This window comes from Daphnia pulicaria, chromosome 4 (genome assembly GCF_021234035.1).
Source record: "Daphnia pulicaria isolate SC F1-1A chromosome 4, SC_F0-13Bv2, whole genome shotgun sequence".
Lineage (NCBI taxonomy): Eukaryota > Metazoa > Arthropoda > Branchiopoda > Diplostraca > Daphniidae > Daphnia > Daphnia pulicaria.
The window spans coordinates 13,096,297-13,118,068 of NC_060916.1; the positions used below are offsets into that span (position 1 = coordinate 13,096,297).

Consider the following 21,772-nt stretch of genomic DNA (forward strand, 5'->3'; position numbering starts at 1 on the left):
GTAAAATGACAATGCACCCCATACATCGTCTGGTTACACGATAAATCCTTGTCCAAAAATTTAAATTTAACCAAGTTTGAAACAGGACATTACTCTTATAAAAGCCCTCATAATCATTCTTTTTTATATTTAGTTTTCTGCCTGGCTGCGTTTCCAGCATATCAGCACAAGGGCGATCAAATGTCTCTTGTGAAATAAATTTAAGCGTTATTCGACGAGTTTAAGAGAGTTAAACAAATAATGTGTAGCTCCCAACTCACTTTTGGAGTTGATACGAATGCAATCATGCATGTTGTTAAGGACAGTTCGGATAAGTATACATAACCCAAGTTGCCATCTGATTCGATACAGATGCGTTTTCATTTAAGTAGCGATATTTGCGCTGTAAGTCTGCTGAAATAAATCAACCGACACTGGTACATCTTATGTCAATACTTTTGTCAACTGCATGTCTACACCTGCAGGTTATAAATTGACACAGTTGCTGCCTATCATTCGCAGCGAGACTCTTTCCGATTTAGGATTCACGCCACGAAAGAAAAATTCGATGGTGTTACAGAGCTTAAACTAAGTTGAAAATTAAACACCATTTGTGGCGACATCATGCCATCGGGAAGGAAAAACGCCATCCTCAACCCAAACGTACTTTGGCCAAATGCAACGATTCCCTACGTTATTTCTGCGAATTTCAGTATGTTACGTTATTTTTCTAACTCATAACGAGAAAGTCATCTTCATTTTCTGAAATTTAACTTCCTTGGTCTCTGCTGGTGCGTCTTCTGTTGACTCCGTTCTTTAAAAAGCTTGCGCCCAGCGGCAAGTTGTCGCCTTTGCTATCAACGAGTACCGCAAAAAAACTTGTATCCGCTTTGTTCCTCTAACTAGTGAGGTCAACTACATCCGGATCGTAAAGAGTGGCCAAGGGTATTTGAATGAATCTTTCAACGGAAATTGTTAAATTTTTATTTCATTTTGAAAAAGGTGTTGGAGCCACTTGGGTAAAATCGGTGGCGGACAAGATTTGAGTCTCGACGACGGATGTGCCTCAAACCAGAAGCCGAGTATCGTCTTGCACGAGCTGATGCACGCAATTGGATTCGAACACGAACACCAGCGTCCGGATCGTGACAAATACGTGTCCATCAATTTCAACAACGTTGAAAAAAGTTGAACTTATTATTACCTAGTATTATTATTAAAATTTCAAAGCCTTTGAGCGTAGCGATTTGTTGACAACGGTTACTAGGTTTAACTTGTGTTTTTCATGTTGCGTTAGAAAACAGAGGCCCACTCGAAAAACAGTCGACAGCGCAGGTCACCACTCTCGAACTGCCTTACGATTACGGTAAAGTGGTCAATCGTCCTATCTCTATCCGCGAAGAAATTGCAGAAACGATTGACGTAAAGTTTACTTTAGGCTCTGTGATGCATTACCCAAAGCACGCCTTCGTCATCAATTTTAGTATCCCTGTCATCAAGGCTTTAAAAGGAAACCCTGTGCTGGGACAAAGAGCTGGATTCAGCACAGTACGTACAGTGCGTTTTGACGTATACACAGATCGCCAAATAAGTGTCTGAATAAGTGGAACTGACCCGCTGGGAAATTTACAAAAAATAATTTGTCAAAGTTTGACAGCTCGACTTGAAGAAAATTAACAGGTTTTATAAATGTGGGGTTAAACAGTCTCCCTGAGGATCTCCGACGCAAGCTAAAGAGAACCGTTGACTGCTGGCAACGATAAAATTCACCTTCGATCGTCGTCTTCAACAAAATGAAGTTAAAAAAGAAATGACATGATGATATCCCCAAAAAATTGGATTACAAATTGGAGATCTTGTGTTATGTTTCCGGTGCATTTAACCAATGTGCCGTAATACACACCCTTTGTTCAGCATAATGTCATTTATTCAGTTTTAGATCCAATGGCGCGCATTTTAAAATGCGGCTTTATTCCATTCCCAACTAAGTTCGTGCATTTGTGAATAATTCGGGTTTTAACGAGCAGGGTGAAGAGAGTTGGTTGGCCCAGATAGTTAATTACGTCAACTGTGACCTCATTTACACACTAAAACCTGGATTGCTCACAGCTAAATCATGGGAAATAAAATGTTGCCAGTCGTAATCGCAATCATATGTTCGTATACCCTCCCAATTCAATCTTAAAAAAAAAAAAAGAATCTGAGTAAGAATCTCAGTTTGATGATTTCATTTCGTGGGACAAAACAAAATCATTTTTGAATGAGACGCCATGACTTCAGCGGAACACTATTCTTTTAAATAGCTTTGGTTGAACGCAATAACGCAATTACACTTAACGTTTATAGCTACTGTTTTCTCTCATTCTTTTGATTATCTCCGACAACAGCACGTGAACAACGGCAAATGATTGCGCATTAGCTATGAACGAGTACACAATAAACCGTTTCTTGGATCAGTGAAGCCAACTGCATCAAGATAAAGAATGCGATGAAATAATTATTAAAATAAGTTTCTCGAGCTTTCGCAAGCTCGTGTCCTGATCGTGACGCAAATGTTTGGATCAATTACACTTATCTCAAACTGTGCAAGTACCATGAAAATTTTCAGCGTTGTTTAAGCACCCCCACCTCGCTGATGAAGCAAAAACATCTCCAATTTCAACATGCTAATTCAACACAGCGCAATAAAGTACAGTAGCTAAGCTATAAAATTGTTCGGTATAAAATGGATCTGCTGGGTGCAAGAGCTCGTACTTTATTGTGCCGCATACTGGGCCTTTATTGGCCCACTTTAAATTACCGAATGAACATTGGCAGTCGGCCATCCTCAGGGGGTTAATAATGCAACACCTCGATGCGTGATCCAGTTATCATAGAATACTGGGGTTTTTATGGGTTACAATCTTTACAACAGTTGAAGGCGTCTAACAAATCGGGAGATGAAGTTTAGCTAAGTGAATCAAGTCATAAAGAATTAGGACGTGACATTGGGCCCTATACTGCAGAGAGAAAACATGAAAGGCATACCGTGTTTTGAGCACGGGTTTTCCCCGTTGAGTTGGCTCAAATAAAGTCGGTAATGCACCGCATGATAAGTGCTTGGGGCTCAAGTTTTACTCCATACAGACACGTACTCAATTAGCTCACGCTATTTGCACTAAATGAATTGGTTCAATTAAGTCAAGTGACGTCCATTGGGGGCAGCAGATTGGGCTAGCCGCAGATTGGTATAAATACCTGCATGCGAAACCTTCTTCGGTACGATTCGTTTCCAGCTTGACGAGACTGCTCAATCGAATTCAAGGGGAAACTTCAACGTTGCTGGAAATTATTCGCATCTCTCAATAGGCGCTTTCGAATTCACGGTAAGAAAAAATGAAATCATTACTGCTGGTCTTAATCGATAAACATTTAACTTCATTCCTCTCCTAATACTGTTTCAGAGCTAAAATTAAGTCGAAAATGAGGCCCGACTTGTTGATAATGGTAATCTCCGTGATGTTAAGCGTTAGCTTCGGATCAGTCGCAGCGACGCCTGTCCCGATGAGCGACACTTTCGAAGCTGGTGATCCACTCACCGAGAAAGAATTCAGTTACAACATTTCTAGTAAAGTTGCTGGAAAAGGTAACTAAACAATAGTCTTCGCCTTTGATTTTTCCCAAGTAACTTTTGGCGAATTTCATCAAGGAATCGAGTCGAACGATTTCATGCCGTGGAACAAACAAAATCCCGAGCTTTTTGAAGGCGACATCATGCAAAGCAAAACGAAAAACGCCAACCTCAACGGGCGTTGGCCAAATGGAAGGATTCCTTACATTATCTCGGCGAGCTACAGTATGTTGGGGTTTTTTTTTTTTTACTTAACTGAGAATTAAGTTTTCTTTTATTCTGACGACTTTAATTGAACATCGGTTATTGCTGAAAAAAGATTCGGCTCAGCGTCAAGTCATCGCCTTCGCTATGAACGAGTTCCACAAGAGAACTTGTATCCGTTTTGTTTCCCGAACTAATAGTGATCCACACTACATCCGCATCCTACCAACTGGTCAAGGGTATTATCAAAATTCGACTGAGGGATCTACAAAAAATCGATAGTTGTATCGTATTTTTTTTAAAGGTGTTCAAGCTACATAGGTAGAATCGGTGGTAGCCAAGATGTGAGTCTCGACAGCGGCTGCATCTCAAACCTCTCGCCGGGTACCGTCATGCACGAGCTGATGCATTCCGCTGGATTTTGGCACGAACACACGCGTCCTGACCGCGACAGATATGTGTCCATCAATCTATCCAACGTTAATCCAAGTAAGCTAATAGCCAAAGCATTTTGATTTCTACAAAGCATTTTTAAATTCTACTCTCCCATTATCGCACGTTAGGTTACAGATTCAACTTCAATAAAATGTCGTCAGCGCAGGTCACCACCCTCGGATTGTCTTACGATTACGGTAAAGTGGACTATCATCCTTTCTATCCGCTATGAGATTACAGAGACGATTGACGAAAAATTTTCAGGTTCAGTGATGCATTACCCAAAGAACGCCTTTGCCATGAATCCCAGTGTCCCTGTCATCAAGGCACTGATTGGAAACCCTACTATAGGTCAAAGATCGGCATTTAGCGCGGTACGTATTATACAAAGGACGAACGTTGTGACGTACATGGACAGCAAAAATCAGCTCATTAGCCGGGGAAATATTTTAAAATACTTCTTTTTCTTTTCTTTTGACAGCTCGACGTGCAAAAACTCAACAAGTTGTACGGATGCGTGGGCAAATAGTCTCTCCGTTAACTGCATTATCCGACTGTAGCTGTAGAGAACTGGCTGTTAGCATCGATGCAATCTACCTTCCGCCTTGGTCTTCATTCATCCAATGAAGCTAATTCTAAAATGCCAAGTTACTATCGCTAATGAGGCTTTTTTTTTAATTCCTTGTTAGTAGTACTAAGAAATATTCATTTGCAAATAGAAAACCTACTTTTGCGTTATTATACCAATGCATTTAACCAATACGCCGTAATACAAATACTTTGTTGAGCATTATACCATTTGTTCATTTTCAAATTCTGTTTGCACAAAAATGCTTGTGATCAGACTGTCAATTTAAATAACGATCTACAATTGTTTCAGTACGCTTATAACCTGGAGAACTTCGGTAAAGAGTATCTGATCAGAGTGATCAATTATTCAAGACGGTAAACGTGCTGGGGTGCTGAAGGTATCGATGCCGTTGTCGCATCAAAAGACAGAAATCAAATCGAAAGAACAGCAAAATGTTATCGCTAAACATGCTCTAAAATGTAGATTAACTTTCCAAATGAGGCGAGAAAAAGAAACCAGGGGTTTTGGCTCCGAAACAACGGCAAGTATAAAGAAATAGCAAAATAATATTTCATTTCGCTATTTTTATCAACCATTTAAAAAAAAAGAAACGACTGGAAAACCCTTCGGGGTCTAGTAATTGACTTTATGGAAACATTGGATGTACGAAAGTGTAAAGGTATTTTTCCCTATTCTTTTCCCATAAACAATGACGTTGTATCAAGGTAGAGAAGAAGTACAATAACGATTCAAAATAGAACACAAAAAACCATTATTCAAAAGTCAAAATCGACCAAAATGCCAAAGATGTTAGAAAGAGCAATAAAAAGGAGAAAAGTAACATATTCAAATTTCCGCGTGACTCTTTCGACGCAAATTACCAAATGTCTATGGTCAAACCAAACCCCGAGACAAAATATATCATAAAGATATCGTCTATGTATCTGAAGGTGTCAGATGAGATTTTAAATTTGGGATAAAAAAATGTCATTAGAACGCCTTTGAAGCTTAAAGCATTTAATGACCCCCTGCCCATTGCTGTGAAGGACAGGGGAATCCACAGTTTGGAGTCAACACGCCTAACGAAAACGAATTAGATGGACGACCAATTTTGTGATAAACAAACACAAGAATTCAAATGCTGCCCTACAGGGTTTCAGAGAAAGCTTTGCCGGTTAGATGAAAAATTCGGACGAAAAAGTCAAAGGAAACGTCGGCAAGGTTTTGCACATTGAAGAAATGCGTATCCGAAAAGCTCTGAAAACTCCAAATTAAAAGAATTGCGCTGACTAACTCACTTCAAACATTTCCCCTATGACGACGGTCATAACTTTAGAAAACCTGATGGGGCAGAACAGTTTTGTCGAAACTATTCTGGACCACCTCTGAACGAAGAAAATTGAGTTGAGTCGAGAGACCCAATTGATGCTTGTAACGACACGCCACCAAAGTGAAAATATCATACTTTTTCCTACCTTGAAGCCTAGGAAATCCAGCCAGGTATCCATCGTCATACAGCAAGTGCTCCTTCAGCAGACAAGTTGAATACGTCTGACGCGATATGGGAGAAGAGCGTCCTCGTGAATACCCTCACATTCACATGAGTGTACACGAGGACAGAGGAAATTAAAGGAGGGGAAGTCGTCCGACACATCGGCGTATTCTTCATCAAATGTTGTGCTTTTTACCTACAATAAACAAAAATTAATGGTGAAATCACATTTATGAAAATCACAAATCGAGTCACAAATTATGTAAGGAAAAGTTGAAAATGAAAGAGTTGGAATATTTATGAACGAGAGAATAAAAAGTTTTAACGGAGCACACTGTACCTACACAAGTCATGCAAGTCATACAAATCATTAAATTAGATAACAAATTAAATGAGTGAGTGTGGCAAAATGAATACCGAATTGATGAAGCTGACAGTCTAGACACTGCTGCTAATGACAATGCTGATGAGGTTGAATGATGACAAGAAATCCTTCACTTCTTGTTCATGTTGATGGCTGGCTCGACTCAAGTCTGCAGAAAGAAGACGAATTGAAATATGAACTCACACTAAAACAAAGTTAATGCCAAATTCATGTCACTGTCTGGTTACATCTTAAGTGCTCGACACAAATCAAAATTTTACAAGTTATCGAACCGTGATATTCCATTTATTACAGCCCCACGAATCATCCTAATTAACTCTAAACTATTTACCTGCTATGCCAAGCATAAAAACTATCGAGGAGACACAAGAACCGAGAAGACACGACCAGCACGACACGACGATGAGATTTTTATAATTTTTTGTGTTTCGTAGAATTTTAGTGCAGCCATTAACACTGTTGCCAAATATATTCCCGCCGATTCTTTCCCTTTCCCGTCAATCCACGGCGCCAAGTTTACCACAAATAAAGACAGTCTTCTTTATCTATGTTGAAACCAACACCGCCCAACACGATGAAAAATAGGGCGAGAAATATAATAAGAAAAGAAATGCAAAAATGTAATACAAACTCACTTAAAAAACGAAAAAAAACGAATACTAGTAAGCTTTTTCAAATTAGAATCAGAAAAAAGGAAGGTATCTGGATTTTGGAGTGATGAGATATTAACAAATTAATTGCGATTGGATTTGTTTGCTATATAATTCCAATGTATTCGATATAAATCTTGCCAATCGCCCACTTATCACAAAGAATTGTGCCACAGGTAATTACCACACCCTTGTAAATCGTCAAATGCTTAATAGAGATTATAGGAACTTGAAGAGAGCCGTACTGTTTAATCCAGTATTTAGCGAAGGAACATTAATCATTATCTTATTCTGCCACAACGTAGGCGGGATAGGTTTCAACGCTGCACTTGTTGACACCGCGTTTCATTAAAATGTATCCACCAATCCCCCAGCTGGTCCCCCATGTATTACGAACGATCCAATAGTTCATGCTATTAAGCACGCCCCATCCAACTACGACAACGCCGTGATTGACATCCTTTCCATCACAGGCCGGATCATCGTACACGCCGCTCCTGTATAAGTAAACAAATTTGAATGAAGTCGAAGGATCAGGAGGCATAATAAACAGTTGACTTACGAGTAGGAATAAAAGGAGCCGACCACAGTAATGGCAACTGCTAGAGGGCCGTATTTCGTCAGAGCTATTTGCATCTCAGTGGCGTTTTTGGATTCGACGTAATCGAAAGAGGAAACTTTGGCTCCGATTTTACACGCACATTTCGAGCAGAAATTGCAGGTGTTTTTCTTTGTACATTATTCGCTTGATTAGTCCTCGTTCACAAATCATTTATGACTGGCTGTATCAATCAATAAAAAGGACAACTTACTTTTGCGGTGTAAGGGTAAAGCGCTTCCCTAGCAGATCCACCAACCTTCTGCAAGTGTTCCCACGCTACGGCGTACCATCCACCGTTACATCCCATGTTAGTGCTGGCAGTGTCGCAGTCAACCAGTTGCTGTTCGCTGGAATGTGAGAGAGATAATTATGCTGTCTAAGATCTCTCTGAAATTAAATTTGCTATAGTTTGGACTCACCTTAACACAACGGCTCGTTTTGTTTTCAGACATTTGGAGAACTCGAGCGGAGCGATGGCACTAAAAGCCCAGCAGCTACCACACTGTTAATTAAAAAAAAGCGCGGCAATTTTAAAATGTCACTAAATAGTAAATGAGCTAAAATTTAAAGGTGGTACCAAACGTTGGTTTTTCACAGCAGCCAGGCACCTGTGATTACGGTAGTCCAACTACTCAACAAAAAGACAAGAAAATTAAGATCCTTCATAAGTAGACATGAATAGATATGTGGACACGTACGCTAGCAGCAATACGAATAGCTTTGCGATCGTTATGGTCATCACTCTTGGATATTAGCGATCGAGGTTTGGAGGTTAGTGGAGGCAACACAGTTCCTAAAAGTTGATTCAATTCCTCTTCCGTCTAATAGAATATAAATTCAATCAGAAACGCAAGTGAATGATGATAAATAAAGTTAACAATCTCTATACATACCCTGTCGGAGAATTTATTGTGTGCCATTTTAAAGGGAGAATTGCCGCTGTTGTGCTTCTTGATTTTGGCGTCTTTGTTGAGGAAAAATTGTTTTCGCATTTTCTCCTGCTTCCCTCCGTCAATCTTCTCATTGTAATTTTTACTGTTTTTTGTCTGCAAAAAGAAGCGATTTGATTTGAAATTATCAATTAAGCAAATTAGTAAAACAAATTTTCTGCTCGTATAGGTTAAATTACCTTGTATTCTTTCCATTCAGCGGTAGCCTCAGATTGGCCTTTGATGCTGGCTATTACGATCACAAGGACCACGGATACAAAAAGAACCTTCATTTTTTGCGACTAGCGACCCTGTCTGTCCTGTCTTTTAAAAAGAAAAATACTATCTAGTATTATTTCACTGAAAATGATAAAAAGGCTTATCCGGGATTACCGTTTCAATATGAAGCTGCTGAATAAATGCCCGTAGTTTCACTTCACGTCCCGTATTTTTCTTAACATTAGAAATAAATTCCACCAAATTGTGAAAGTGGGAAGAAATTACGTATTCACACACACGCTAGAAATGTTTCTGTCTGGTGTCCATCTGCGTTTTTTTTTTTTTTTTTTGTGTGAATAGGGTAGCAGTTGGGACCGGATACAATCTAGACTATACAGTCTAGCATCTGTCAGTTGCGCCACATGCCATACAACAGTAGTACTGTCGTTAGCGGCATAGTAGTAGTAGTTGCATTATAAGTTGTACTGTAAGCAAGACTATAAGATACAGTACTAGGCCTAACACTGTTAATAGAATTAAAGTTCTGTTGAAAAGACTTTTTTCAAATTGTTTGATTGGTTTCAGTTATCTACCAATGTCGGACAACATCCTGCATGTGGTTGATAGAACAATGGTCAATTGGTCCTATAGCAGTACCGGATTCTCTTGGGTAGGGTTTGCAATAAGATTAAGAGTTTCTAATTACTTTTTGCAAATTCTCTTCTAGAGAATACGTTTTACTCGAAGCTACACATCAGATTCATCCGATCTGATTCCGATTACTGATGAAATTCTGCCAAAATATTATTCAATTTATTCATAAAATTTCTGATTATTAACATTCTTATAGAACAGCACATCTTCCACCAGATTAATATCTACATTAATACTCTAGATTAATAGCCAAGCTATTATTTTTTTATTGCTCTAGATAAAAAGGTAACCTGCTATTCTCATTTAGTTAGTGTCCCATGAATTCCGAACGATATGGTATAGCAAACTCGATTGAGATTGACCCAGCAACACACCACGTCATTGTAGACTCAACTCCTGTAAGATATAAATGTACCGCCGGTGATCGGTGAATAAAACCAAAACCAAGAAAAATAATTAATTAGTAACACTTACTCGGGCAGGTCTAATCATTTAATTCTGAAAGGGATAGCTGGTACCATTTCAATACAGTTTTGCGTCATGCCTCATTTTAACGCTATCCATCTGCGTTTTCGGGATTGAATGGCTTCCATTAACTGCACTATAATAACTGGACGATATAACTATAGTTGCATTTGAATTAGTTATTGGATTTTAAGAAATGTTGTTGTATTAATGACAAGTTGAAAACACCCACTGAATGAAGACTCGGGACTCCCATTCGGCTTTTTGTCTGATATGGTATCTATGGTTTTTATAGAAATATGAGTTATTGATGAAGTGCTGAGATATGTGTCGCGCATCTGTTTTCCGGACACATGGTATAGACTCCGTAACAGGTAAGATGAAACCGGGTATGGAAAACAAAGCTTTTATTCGTTTGGCCAGCAATTATTCAAATTTCGATAGAGCTTGTGTAGATTTACTATGCCCATCATTGTCGTTTTTGTCTTTGACTGGCGGCCTTGGCTTTTTTATTTATTCTTTGGGGCAAGAGGGGAAAATTATTTTAAAAAATAGAAGGAAATCATTTTAAATTGCTAGATTAGGTTATATGTACAAAAAATAAAAATATGCGTCGTAAAAAGCTGATAAAAAGTTATTTTTTCAACTCACATGTTATGGTAACGGGATTTGGCAACGGCGTAAATTAATGGCTGCACGAAAAAGTGTACACAAATGAAATTACAAAAATGTGTCCGGGCGCACCGGCGCAGTGTCTCGGATCTCCTCCACAGTTCCAGTTCAACTTCAACACTGTGAGTCTGTGATGCAGTTATTTAATAAGCCGGTAAATTGCTTTAAAATTAAATTTTAAAATAAAAATAGTTTGTTGATGGGGGCTTCAATCAGAGTATACTTATCATGGAATTATCAATGCAAGTTCTCAATCAGTACATGGCAGGGCATTTACATTTTGCATTTACTTTGTTTGCAATGTAAATTCATGCTTCCTCTTGTCTTCTTTGTTCAGATCTGAGTGCTGAGCTAGCCATCATTAACATTATCAACTTATGCATGTCTAAATGATTTATGCATGACTTGTATACACATGCAGTGTGCTAGATTCAAACTCAACATTCTCTCGTTTATTAAAATGAATTACATAGATCTGTCTTATTTTAAAGTTCCCCTTACTTGTAGATGCCGTAAATAATTCCACAACATATTTATTATTTTTCTTTTGTGCAGGTAAACATCATCTGTTTTGTTTGGAGAATTCACCAATGACTCATCAATCATCTGGGGGGCGGGTAGGTGAGTCGGATAAGGCGTCGCTTGGTGATCGGGGGGCACCGGAGACCTGAGTTCGACTCTCCTGGTGAGCATAGTTGCTCCCATACCCGGGCACTACCACTACACATACAATACAGATCTCTTCCTACACAGTCGGACTAGCTTAGCTCTAGTAAAAACGTACACAATGATGGTACTTCCATCCCCCTCCCTTGGGGCTTCTTCCACACAACACAACATTTACACTGCTCATACCATCGCCCAAAAATCAACAGACAAATATCTCGTCGGTGCAAGAGGGTCATCTAAAGCTGAAGACCAGATGTCTGCTAAAAAATATAGCAGACGCACCTAATCCTACCAAACCAAACCAAACCATCAATCATCTCTTTTCCCCCCTTTGAATCCCCAACTATCCTCGTGTACACCCATGTGAATATGTGTGTATTCACGAGGATGCCCTTCCTCCCATCTTTTTTCTCCCATATCTTCCTATTTTTACTGGCGTGTTCAACTCTTTTGTCTGGATGGAGCACTTGGAAATGTTTGGCTGTGTTTCCCAGGCTTCAAGGTAGGAAACATTATACATAATTTTCCTTTGGTGGCGCATCGTTACGAGCATTTTTAGTCTCTCCTCGAGAATAGAACCAGCGTCAACATGATTTTCTGCGTTCACGTGGTCCAGCATATAGTTTAGGTCTGTCCTTTAGTGTAATTCTGCCGTGAGTGTATACCAACGCAATCCTTTTACTGAGCTTTTTGTACACCCTTTTTTAAATTGTGCAAAGCCCTGCCGACGATTCCTTCAAAATTTTTTCGTCCGAATTTGCCATCTTATTGGTATGACTTTCTCTGACACCCTCTAGGGAGTAATTTAATACTTTTGTTCAAATGGGATCACACAATTGCACTTCCTTAATTCTATTTTCTCGAATGGTTTTGCTATTTGCTAAGTAAATGTTTGTAGGAATCATGCAACTGCTCATCTTTTATCTTGTTTACGATGAAAACGAAAATATTTCGATACACTGAAACACGATATGTTTTTCGTGCAGTCGACTCTTGGTTTCCAGAAATCGAAATGGACAGTTTTCTCCTGTTTTTTTTTTTTTTTTTTTTTTTTTATTGAAACCTGTTACCGTGTTCCACAGACAGCCCGAATATGTTACGCAATAGCTAGTGTCGGAAAACCAGACATACGGCGAGCTGTCGTCCTGTAAAGTTTGACAAATTATTTGAAAATATTTCGATAACGAATCAACTAATTCAATCACTTGTTTTGTTTAATACGCTGTTTGATTGCTGATTGCTGTTTCTCCTGCTGAAAGTTGGTCGGGGAAATGTTGTCTAAATTACCTTATTACTAACATAATTTGGTATTGGCTAGGCCTTTTGAATTTGTCGGTGGGAAAAAAGGGAGAATAAATGCAAAATCCCAAGGAAGTCGGTTAAAATAGCTTTTTTCGTATTGTTTTTTAATTCGTACCGATCAGCAGGAAATAAAATGACAAAAAAGAACAAAGCCTGTCGGTATATTGCAGTTTGAACTAGCGAGAAAGACGCGAGTTATGAGGCCGCCGGCACAACGTAAGCGGGATAAAGCTCCATTTTGCACTTGTTGACTCCGCGCTGGATGAAAATGTAGCCTTTGAGTCCCCATCCGGGTCCCCACGAATTCCTGACGATCCAGTACTTGACTTTGTTGAGAATACCCCAACCGACCACGACGACGCCGTGATTCAGATTCGCTGTATCGCAAGTTTTGTCCGTGTAAACGCCACTCCTGTAAGCGGATTGATTATTCTAGATTTTCAGCTACGATGTAACGGATGAAATAATCACGTACGAATAGGAGAAGAAGGGATTGACCACTGCGATGGCTACAGCGAGGGGCCCGTACTTCTGCAGGGCAATTTGCATGGCCGTCGCATTGTTGGATCGGACGTATCCGTACGTGGACACCTTGGCTCCGATCATACAGGCACACTCTGGGCAATATTTGCAAGTGCCTTGCTAGAAAAGAAAAATTCAACGAACGTTGCTTGTTGCTGGTCTTTTATAGCCACACTCTTTTATCTCTTGAAAACAATTTGAGGAAGACTTACAACTCCTGTGTATGGGTAGAATGACTGTTCGGCCGATCCTTTGGCCGCTATGAGGTAGTCCCAGGCATCGGTGTACCAACCGCCAGTGCAGCCTCCGTTAATTTGATCGCAGTCGACAAGTTGCTGTTCGCTGTGACGTACAACAAGGTGAACATTTTAGACGATTCAACAATAGTTCAAAATAAAAAATTAGGTTCACTCACCTCAGTAAAACAACGGACTTGGTTTTATTCTTGCACTGGGCAAACTCTAGCGGAGTAATAGCCGTGAAAGCCCAACAACTTCCGCACTTTTATTATCCCAAATTGAAATTAATTTTGACTCGATAAGAAACAATTCAAGTAATCAATAGTTACCCCTCCTTGATCTTTGACCGGTGGCATGCAGGTGTCGTTGTGATAGTACAGCTAATCTCCAAACCCAGAAAAATAAAATGTAATTAAAGTCAAATTAATCATGGGAAATCTGGTTATTCTAATACACTAGTAGGAAGGGCGCGATTTTCGAATTCGACATTGAAGGATTGCAGAAACCGAGCGGAAGGGGCCAAAGAAGCATTGAGACCGAGATATCTTGTTAATTCCTCGTGACTCTGTGTATAAAATTTCAAATAATTGCCTGAACAATAGTTTCGCTCGCAGTATTAGGTAATGATTTGTAATTTTCACCAAGTCTGAGAATTTGTTGTGCTCCAGCTGGTAGGAATGGCCTTGGCTGTTATGCAGTTTCAGTTGTTTGTCTTTAGCGAGGAAAATGGCATTGCGAACGTCATCTTCGCCTTTGGAGTAAATTTTGTTGTGTTTCATCTGCAATTAAAAAAACAAGTTGATTTATTCAGAGCAGAAATAATTTGATACGTTTCAAATTAATTCTTTTTGAAGCAAACACTTAACTATTGAATGCAAAAATTTGAAATATTGGATTTGAAAATATCTCTGAAAATGAGATGCATTAATAATGGTAATAGTATACCTTGTACGATTTCCAGTCAGCTTTGGAAACAGATTGGCAACAGACGGCTGTTACGTAGACGGAAACGAACAAGGAGACGAGTTTCATTTTTGCGATGAAGATGAAAATTGAAATCAAATCACCAAAAATGTTATTTCAGCCCAAAATTTTATTCAAGAGATTTGAAAACGAAGTTTTTTTTTAGCAGTCCCACAATTTTGTTTGTAACCACGAAAGGAAAGAACCCCTTGTGCCGTATCGGTATGCATTCGAACCCGTTTTTGGATTGTTTTTTAATCACGCCCATTTTTGTTTGTCATATCGTTCCATTTATTGAAAATGGGGTCTCTGTGCTCTACATCTCTATCGCATCTGTTTACCCAACAGATTTTTTTTTATTTTATTTTATTTTATTTTTTATTTAAATTAGCTTTATAAAAGTTTCAGTGGGAGGTCCTTTCTGTATGTTTCAATACGTATATACTTCTACCGACTCCATTTGTACGTGTTGCTATGTCTGCTTTTCTATCTGGATTCGTTTTGATTGGTTGTTTCCTGTTGTGCCGGTTGCCATCACTAGCGTGCGAAAGACCAATTGAGGTCTCTATATATCGAGCTCTGCGTGGGCTGCGCTTATTAGAGCGTAACAGTCACGCCACGTTATCGCCAACAAGTGCGACCATCACTCAGTCTGCAGCGGGAGCTTACTGACACATGGCCACCATTCGGTATAACTCGGTTGTAATAGTAGCCCCATCGCTGAAAGTATGGGCGCTTCTCTGCTGGACAGTTAGTCGCTTCAATTGCCATTTTGCTGGTGATTCGATTCGATGAAAATTGATCAAAGTATTCGCACAGAAAATGTAAGAAATGGCTGGACCACAGCACACTGAGCACAGCTATCCAACAGTCTATAAATGGTAGTTAAATTGTCGCCAGGGAAATCTCTGAAGGAATGCGATGGCAGAGTCGACAAAGCGCTGAAAACCTGATAATGAAACGTGACGTAATACGTAACCTGCTGCTGGATAGCTTGTTGGGGGGGAGGGGGTTCGTTGTTGCACCACTTTCATCCGCTTTTGGGCCGTCGCAGATGTTCCCAGTAATTGACTGTATTTGTTGGAAACTGGCTTAACTTGATATCGCCTAAAGTGACGATATGCATTAATAAAAGCCAACTGTTGTTTCGTTGACATTGTCATTAAATTAAGTTACCTTTTTAGGACTTTTCGAGTTTCCTTCCTCCCTTTCATCCAATAGGAATGAAACACGAGTCTTGCTATGTATATTCTATCAAGCAAATGGCTGTCATTCATTTTTTTTAATCAAGTCAACTATACTGGGCTAGTTAGTTATATTTTTTGCTAATTTGAAATGTTACACTTTTGTTATAATTTATAAATGGCAATAAATATTTTGTTTAAATAATCGCGCACACGGCACGCCCACTCAGGATAATTTAACAAAAACTGGATAGGTTTCGATTCCGCATTTGTTGACGCCTTGCTGGATTAGAAAGTAGCCTTCTTCGCCCCAAAGGGGTCCCCATGAGTTGCGGCCGATCCAGTAGTCCATTCCGTTTTGATTGCCCCAGCCGACGATGACTACAGCATGATTGGGGTCTTGCCCGTCACAATCGTTGCTATCGTAGACGCCACTCCTTCACATTTTTGTTTATTTTTATTTATTTTTTTTTTTTTGTATTTGGAGAAAAATTGACGCGGTTATTCAAATGTATCCGACACACATCCTGTGTGCATTTCAATTCACTTACCCGTAGTCGGCAAAAGAATCCGTGACGGTCATAGTGGCTGAAATTGGTCCCAACTTGGTCAGAGCGTATTTCATGTCGACGATGCTTCCGCCCTCGATGTAATTGCATAACTCGACGCTCGCCGCCTTCATATTGGCAACGTATTTGCACTGGCCACCCTGATTAAATTTTATTGCATTTTTTTTATTTTGGAAAGAAACAATGTATTAGATTTCGTCTTCAAAGTGTAACAGCAGCCGATTTGTTAAGCTTTAAACTCACAGTTTTCTTGTAAGAGTAACGTGATTCTCTCGCAATTCCTGTAAGCATGGTGGACTCTATCGCTGTCATTGGAAAACCACCGTAGCAACCCTTGTTCAAACCACCGCGGTCGCAATCGATCAGCTGTTGCTCGCTGAAAAATTCCGAACAATTATTGTTAATTTATTAAATTTTTTTTTGTTTATTTTTTTTATTGTATTATTATTATTTTTAAAATTTTTATCTAGAACTGAGTCATGTGTTCGACGCGGGCTGTCAATAACTGATCGTCGAATGGAAATGCTCAATTATTCAGCCGTTTGGGAATGCTTAGTGGTGTTGTGCAAGCTTACCTCAAAGTCACCGAAATGTTTTTGTTTAACTTGCAGAGAGCGAATTCGATCGGAGTTGTTGCGCTGAAAGCCCAGGAAGCTCTACACTATTGCAACACAAAGTCGTTATTGCCATTTTGGAAAAATAAATTTAGCTACGTATACATGCTGGAACAAAAAAATATTACCCTGTTTTGATTTTTAATATCCGGCAAGCAGGGGTCGAATCGATAGTCCAGCTACTTTCCAAAGAAGTTGAAAGCCAAAATTAAAGATTTGCATGTTGGTTGAGAATTATTTGAACGAATAATTCTTTAAAAAAAAATGCAAAAAGAAATACCGGAAATTGGCAACACTTACCCTGGAAGGAACGTCCGGATCGGTAATATCCGAACCGTCAGGTTTAAGGGACACGGCCTGCTTCGTATGAGGAGGGATGGCATTTTTATTGACGCCAAGAAATTTTTGAAATTCCTCCAGTAGCTAAATTAGTAAATTTAGAAATTTTCTTTCTTCAATTATTTAAAAAAAGAATGAATGAAATCATTTTGAGAATTGAAACTACTATACATACCATGTCGCTGAAGAGAGTGACTTCTCTTCTGTAATTAGCGAACGGGTTGCTGTTGTGTAGTTTGATTTGTTCATTTCTTTTGATGAAGATTTGCTTGTGGATTCTATCCAGTTTTCCATTGTCAGCCGGAATGAAATAATTTTTATTGAACTTTTTCTGCGAAAATTAAAAATTAAACGTTTTTTGTTTTTTGTTTTTTCAATAGTTTGACATTTTTAGATTTTATTAGTTGATCACGAGTTTTACAAACATTATTCTATGAATTTTATTTGGCATTTGAAAATAATAACTATAGATAAAAATTTGTGGTCCATTTTTCATGCTAGGCTTATCCTAGTATACCTTGTTCATTCTCCAGTCGTCTTCAGTTGTTTGTCCTTCGACGACAGTCATGACCATGGCAAAAACAGTAAACGCGAACAAGAAATCCATTTTTAAAAGCATTCCGATCTGCCGTAACAAACAGAATGGTATAGACGATTGCACGACAATTTTTTGGTAAATTCCAATCAAGCCTCACCGAAAAAGAACGATAAAAGTGCGAGGTCGTGTTCTGTGACACTAGTCTATAGCACACCTGGATGTGAACAAATTCGCGCTGTAAGACAGGTCCCCCTTTATATATGCAATATGACGCCAGCAAATCCGATAGAACTCTTTAAATCTTAATTCTGTATTTGGCTATATTGTCATTCCGATCGTCTCTCAAGTTCATTTGGATTGCTGAAAAACTCGTTGGACAACACTTGCACACCCGAGTTTCATGAACCCCTCCAAAAATGTTGGCGATTGAACAGCGTGCCGGTTTTTGCTCCACTTATTATCTAGTCGTTGCGATTTTTTTTCTTTTTTTTTTCGTCTTTTCCGGCATTCATGTATACGTGACTTGCATTAAAATCAAAGTGCGAGTGCGCACGTAATAACGCCCTATACGCGACAACCAGTGCTAAAGAATACCGATCTTCGATCAACCTTCGCTCACTGCGATCTTCTTTGAAGTGCTCCGGTTGGAATCTGCCAAACTTATCGTCGCACTCCTTTCGACCAGTTAAACTGGTACTCATCTTTACTTATTTTCTCATCTGCTGCGAACGTACTTTTTCACTTGGGCGAATAATTGAAACCAGTCTGCGGTTGACAATGTCAAAAATTCATGTTTTTCGTTTAAAAACAAAATAAACTTCCTGGTTTTCAGCTGTCATCCTCAAATACGTCGATGGGAGATTAAGACTAGATGAATGATTAATTTTTTGTTTTTTTTAACGTTTCACTGGCTGGATGACGACGTCAAATTGAATCTGAGATAGGCTTGCGCTTTTAATTCACGTTATCCGGAAAGCATAATGATTAATGACGTTGTTGTTTCATTCCAACCGAAACAAATGTAATATAGCCCGCAGCACATTGTCATTTGAAACTCGATTCCAATCTTCCAATTGCTGGAAGTTTTATCGGGGAAATTCCCTTTTTTTTTTTTTTTAACTATTTCATTCCTTTCAAATTAGCATTTTTATGTTTCGCAATTTTTTCTCTTCTTTTGGTTTCGTTGCTGTTGCAGTCGGTGAAGCGCTGCGATGAATTCAAACCTGATTGAACCGTTACTCTGTATATCTTGTCATCGGTTTGTTACAATGATCAGCTCTTCAAACAAGCGCTTCAGCTCATACAATTTTTGCAGTATGTACTAATGTGTGCTGAGTACATTCACCCGCTATTTTCCAACGTGTCCTTTTGACCGTTTCGAATTTGGAAACTGATTCGAATTGGGTTAACTATCCCGTTTTCTTTTTCCCTTTTCGAGCTTCTTATTTTATTTTATATTTTACGTATTTTTTAAAATTTGATGGCCATTATTTGACTTTATACTTTGCGAATCACGCGACGAACAACAGTTCATCATTCATTCAGAACATTTATATCGGTTATTAGCTGATATGACGACATTTGCATATCCCCAACAGCAATGAAATTATAGGCCTGATAGGTCGAAGCATTAAAATGTGTTTGAATGTAATATTCGTACTGTATAAATTAAGCATAAATAAAAGTAACATTTTGTTTGAAAATACCGCGCACAAGTCACACAAATCCTTAACGTAGGCCTATGCCGCTGCTGCTGTTTTGAGTCTATACTAAAGCGTAGCCGACGTAGGTTTCGATGCTGCACTTGTTGACCCCTCGCTGGATTAGAAAGTAGCCTTCGTTACCCCAGCCAGGTCCCCATGAGTTGCGGCCGATCCAGTAGTCCACTCCGTTTTGATTACCCCAGCCGACAAGGACAACAGCGTGATTCACCATTTTCCCGTCACAAATCTTGTCATCGTACACGCCACTCCTGCAAATTCATTTAGAAAAAACACACAAAATGTTACTTCATTTTTCTTTGCGGAATAGCTTTGGCAAAAACGCCATTCAACAGCGCTATTACAATTATAAAATAAAAATGCTATATGCCTCTAATATACTTACGCGTAGTCCATAAAGGATTGAACGACAGTCATGGCAGCTACAAGTGGTCCGAAATTCGTCAGAGCGTATTGCATGTCGACGACGTTTCGGGATTCGACGTAATTGTAGGCCCTAACACTGGTCACTCTCATCGTGTCAACATATTTGCAAACGCTATCCTGATATTTGAAAACAAAAGAATCGTTTATTTTCTTAATTTTCGAAAAGTGTAACGACAGCCGATTTTTCGAAACAGTTTTAATTCATTTAAAAATTTGAAATCAGGGTCTATAGCTTTAAACTTACAACACCCTTGTAAGGGTACACCGACGCCATCGCAATTCCGTTTTTGCTCATGTACTCCCAAGCGTCCCAGGGCCAACCCCCGAGGCAGCCTTTACTCATGTCGGTGCGATCACAATCAAGCACTTGCTGATCGCTGAAAAATTGAGGAACAAAATTTAAAGGATATCGACTGAAGTGATCATTGAATTTTAATTGAAAAATTCAGTTGTTGACTCCGGAAAATAGAGCTAATTTTAAAATTAAAAAACAAATGAATAATCAACTAACGATATGAATGAAGCTTACCTCAAAAGAACAGAAATGTTGTTGTTTTTCTTGCAGTAAGCGAACTCGACCGAAGTCACGGCGGTCAAAGCCCAGCAACTTCCACACTGTTTCACACATTAAATAGAGGATGATTCTTTTTGAAAATAATTTCACTTTCTATGGGCCAACAAAATATATTACCTGCCCTTGGTTTTCGATTTCCGGCAAACAGGAGTCGTAACGAAGGTCCAGCTACTCTCCAGAGAAAACGCGATCAAATTTGTCGTAACTGCTAAGAAATATTTGAATGTGAACTAATGTCAAGATGTGGCACTTACTCTAGAAGGAATGTTTTGTTGGGTAATAATGCCCATGCCAAGAGTATGAATGGACATCTTCGGCGGAGCGGTAGGGATTGAATTGTTATTGATGCCGAGAATTTTTTTTAACTCCCCCGGCAACTAAAATGCAAATTATCATATTTAGCCAACATTTTATTAGCTTCTCTCTGCAATTTTTTTGGTTTTTTAAATGTTAACGCATCAAAACCAATTATCAAAACCATACCATGTCGGAGAAGCGATTCACTTTTCTCCTGTAATGGGACATGCGATTGCTGTTGTGTTTCTGGACTCGGTCGTAGCTTTTGAAGAAAGTTTCCTTGCGCATTCTATCCCGCTTTCCGCCGTCGGCCGGAATTTGGTAATTTTTATTGAATTTTCTCTGTTTATTGGAAAACAATCAAAATTTGATTGAACCGCCAAAACGTGAACGTTGATTGCGTTACCTTGTACACTCTCCAGGCCTCTTCTTTTGATTGTCCTTCGACGACAGTTACGACGACTGCGCAAACCATCAACACAAACAAGAAATTCATGTTGATGAACAACGCGGCTATAAATCGCAATTCTAAACAGTTGAGGATCTGAATACCGAATCGAGCCTCGCGCAACAATTGTGCTGGTACCGTTGAGTCTGTGTCGCTGCCAACTGCTGTTGATGCCAATGCGCTTAGTCCATAGCACAACTCGTTGTGCATCCATTCGCGCTGAAGCACCGAGTATTTTATATGCAATCTGGTGTCGCCATATTGGGTAAAACTCCCTCATTATGCGTGACCAATTTTGGTCATTGACATCCCGTGTCTCGATGGCTGGCCAAAAAGAAACGTCTTCACTTGCATATATTCTTGATCTACTTCTTGTTTGTAAACTTTTGGCAAGTACAAAAACGTTCCTGGTTATTCTTTCAAGTATAAGTAGTTTGGTTGACCGGTTGTTGCTCCACTTTGGCTGCCGGCCATTTTTGCGATTGTGTGTGTTTTTTCTTC

General features: G+C 39.2%; 5 protein-coding genes across 5 annotated transcripts; 1 reads left to right on the forward strand and 4 right to left on the reverse strand.

The window, feature by feature from the left end:
• The first annotated feature begins 3,252 nt into the window (after nucleotides 1-3,252).
• Nucleotides 3,253-5,023, forward strand: LOC124337131 (zinc metalloproteinase nas-13-like). The gene is made up of 8 exons (XM_046791193.1): nucleotides 3,253-3,344; nucleotides 3,423-3,604; nucleotides 3,668-3,814; nucleotides 3,909-4,032; nucleotides 4,098-4,282; nucleotides 4,357-4,425; nucleotides 4,493-4,602; nucleotides 4,710-5,023. Exons 2-8 carry the CDS (start codon nucleotides 3,442-3,444, stop codon nucleotides 4,755-4,757), a joined length of 846 nt encoding a protein of 281 aa, XP_046647149.1. The 5' UTR covers nucleotides 3,253-3,344; nucleotides 3,423-3,441; the 3' UTR covers nucleotides 4,758-5,023.
• A 2,373-nt stretch (nucleotides 5,024-7,396) lies between these two features.
• On the reverse strand, nucleotides 7,397-9,313 carry LOC124337089 (ervatamin-B-like). Its single transcript, XM_046791133.1, has 8 exons — nucleotides 9,057-9,313; nucleotides 8,821-8,973; nucleotides 8,626-8,748; nucleotides 8,505-8,555; nucleotides 8,347-8,429; nucleotides 8,139-8,274; nucleotides 7,889-8,055; nucleotides 7,397-7,823 (listed from the first exon to the last, which is right to left on the reverse strand). The coding sequence occupies exons 1-8, from the start codon at nucleotides 9,147-9,149 to the stop codon at nucleotides 7,613-7,615; spliced, it is 1,017 nt and encodes a 338-aa protein (XP_046647089.1). The 5' UTR covers nucleotides 9,150-9,313; the 3' UTR covers nucleotides 7,397-7,612.
• A 3,631-nt stretch (nucleotides 9,314-12,944) lies between these two features.
• On the reverse strand, nucleotides 12,945-14,737 carry LOC124337109 (ervatamin-B-like). Its single transcript, XM_046791162.1, has 8 exons — nucleotides 14,544-14,737; nucleotides 14,240-14,377; nucleotides 14,053-14,163; nucleotides 13,928-13,978; nucleotides 13,775-13,860; nucleotides 13,572-13,701; nucleotides 13,313-13,479; nucleotides 12,945-13,249 (listed from the first exon to the last, which is right to left on the reverse strand). The coding sequence occupies exons 1-8, from the start codon at nucleotides 14,628-14,630 to the stop codon at nucleotides 13,033-13,035; spliced, it is 987 nt and encodes a 328-aa protein (XP_046647118.1). The 5' UTR covers nucleotides 14,631-14,737; the 3' UTR covers nucleotides 12,945-13,032.
• A 1,122-nt stretch (nucleotides 14,738-15,859) lies between these two features.
• LOC124337182 (procathepsin L-like) lies at nucleotides 15,860-18,098 on the reverse strand. The gene is made up of 9 exons (XM_046791276.1): nucleotides 17,963-18,098; nucleotides 17,785-17,892; nucleotides 17,443-17,598; nucleotides 17,229-17,351; nucleotides 17,057-17,107; nucleotides 16,890-16,975; nucleotides 16,558-16,690; nucleotides 16,297-16,454; nucleotides 15,860-16,182 (listed from the first exon to the last, which is right to left on the reverse strand). Exons 2-9 carry the CDS (start codon nucleotides 17,884-17,886, stop codon nucleotides 15,972-15,974), a joined length of 1,020 nt encoding a protein of 339 aa, XP_046647232.1. The 5' UTR covers nucleotides 17,887-17,892; nucleotides 17,963-18,098; the 3' UTR covers nucleotides 15,860-15,971.
• A 1,351-nt stretch (nucleotides 18,099-19,449) lies between these two features.
• LOC124337058 (ervatamin-B-like) lies at nucleotides 19,450-21,496 on the reverse strand. Its single transcript, XM_046791083.1, has 8 exons — nucleotides 21,230-21,496; nucleotides 21,010-21,165; nucleotides 20,781-20,903; nucleotides 20,644-20,694; nucleotides 20,482-20,567; nucleotides 20,197-20,329; nucleotides 19,912-20,069; nucleotides 19,450-19,777 (listed from the first exon to the last, which is right to left on the reverse strand). The coding sequence occupies exons 1-8, from the start codon at nucleotides 21,479-21,481 to the stop codon at nucleotides 19,570-19,572; spliced, it is 1,167 nt and encodes a 388-aa protein (XP_046647039.1). The 5' UTR covers nucleotides 21,482-21,496; the 3' UTR covers nucleotides 19,450-19,569.
• Between the last annotated feature and the right edge of the window lie 276 nt (nucleotides 21,497-21,772).

What these genes read in the sequence shown, in the direction of transcription:
- LOC124337131 (XM_046791193.1), top strand. Translation starts at nt 3,442, where the DNA reads ATGAGGCCCGACTTGTTGATAATGGTAATCTCCGTGATGTTAAGCGTT. An exon ending in TCTATCCAACGTTAATCCAA is followed by an intron (nt 4,283 to 4,356) that starts GTAAGCTAATAG and finishes ATCGCACGTTAG; the next exon opens with GTTACAGATTCAACTTCAAT. An exon ending in CGGATTGTCTTACGATTACG is followed by an intron (nt 4,426 to 4,492) that starts GTAAAGTGGACT and finishes AAAAATTTTCAG; the next exon opens with GTTCAGTGATGCATTACCCA.
- LOC124337058 (XM_046791083.1), bottom strand. Translation starts at nt 21,481, where the DNA reads ATGCACAACGAGTTGTGCTATGGACTAAGCGCATTGGCATCAACAGCA. An exon ending in AGGCCTGGAGAGTGTACAAG is followed by an intron (nt 21,166 to 21,229) that starts GTAACGCAATCA and finishes TCCAATAAACAG; the next exon opens with AGAAAATTCAATAAAAATTA. An exon ending in CAATCCTTTATGGACTACGC is followed by an intron (nt 19,778 to 19,911) that starts GTAAGTATATTA and finishes ATGAATTTGCAG; the next exon opens with GAGTGGCGTGTACGATGACA.
- LOC124337089 (XM_046791133.1), bottom strand. Translation starts at nt 9,149, where the DNA reads ATGAAGGTTCTTTTTGTATCCGTGGTCCTTGTGATCGTAATAGCCAGC. An exon ending in AAACGAGCCGTTGTGTTAAG is followed by an intron (nt 8,275 to 8,346) that starts GTGAGTCCAAAC and finishes CTCACATTCCAG; the next exon opens with CGAACAGCAACTGGTTGACT. An exon ending in TTTACCCTTACACCGCAAAA is followed by an intron (nt 8,056 to 8,138) that starts GTAAGTTGTCCT and finishes TAATGTACAAAG; the next exon opens with AAAAACACCTGCAATTTCTG.
- LOC124337182 (XM_046791276.1), bottom strand. Translation starts at nt 17,886, where the DNA reads ATGCTTTTAAAAATGGATTTCTTGTTCGCGTTTACTGTTTTTGCCATG. An exon ending in ACGACTGGAGAATGAACAAG is followed by an intron (nt 17,599 to 17,784) that starts GTATACTAGGAT and finishes TAATTTTCGCAG; the next exon opens with AAAAAGTTCAATAAAAATTA. An exon ending in ATCCGGACGTTCCTTCCAGG is followed by an intron (nt 17,108 to 17,228) that starts GTAAGTGTTGCC and finishes TTTGGAAAGTAG; the next exon opens with CTGGACTATCGATTCGACCC.
- LOC124337109 (XM_046791162.1), bottom strand. Translation starts at nt 14,630, where the DNA reads ATGAAACTCGTCTCCTTGTTCGTTTCCGTCTACGTAACAGCCGTCTGT. An exon ending in ATCGCGCCCTTCCTACTAGT is followed by an intron (nt 13,979 to 14,052) that starts GTATTAGAATAA and finishes TTTGGAGATTAG; the next exon opens with CTGTACTATCACAACGACAC. An exon ending in AAGTCCGTTGTTTTACTGAG is followed by an intron (nt 13,702 to 13,774) that starts GTGAGTGAACCT and finishes TGTACGTCACAG; the next exon opens with CGAACAGCAACTTGTCGACT.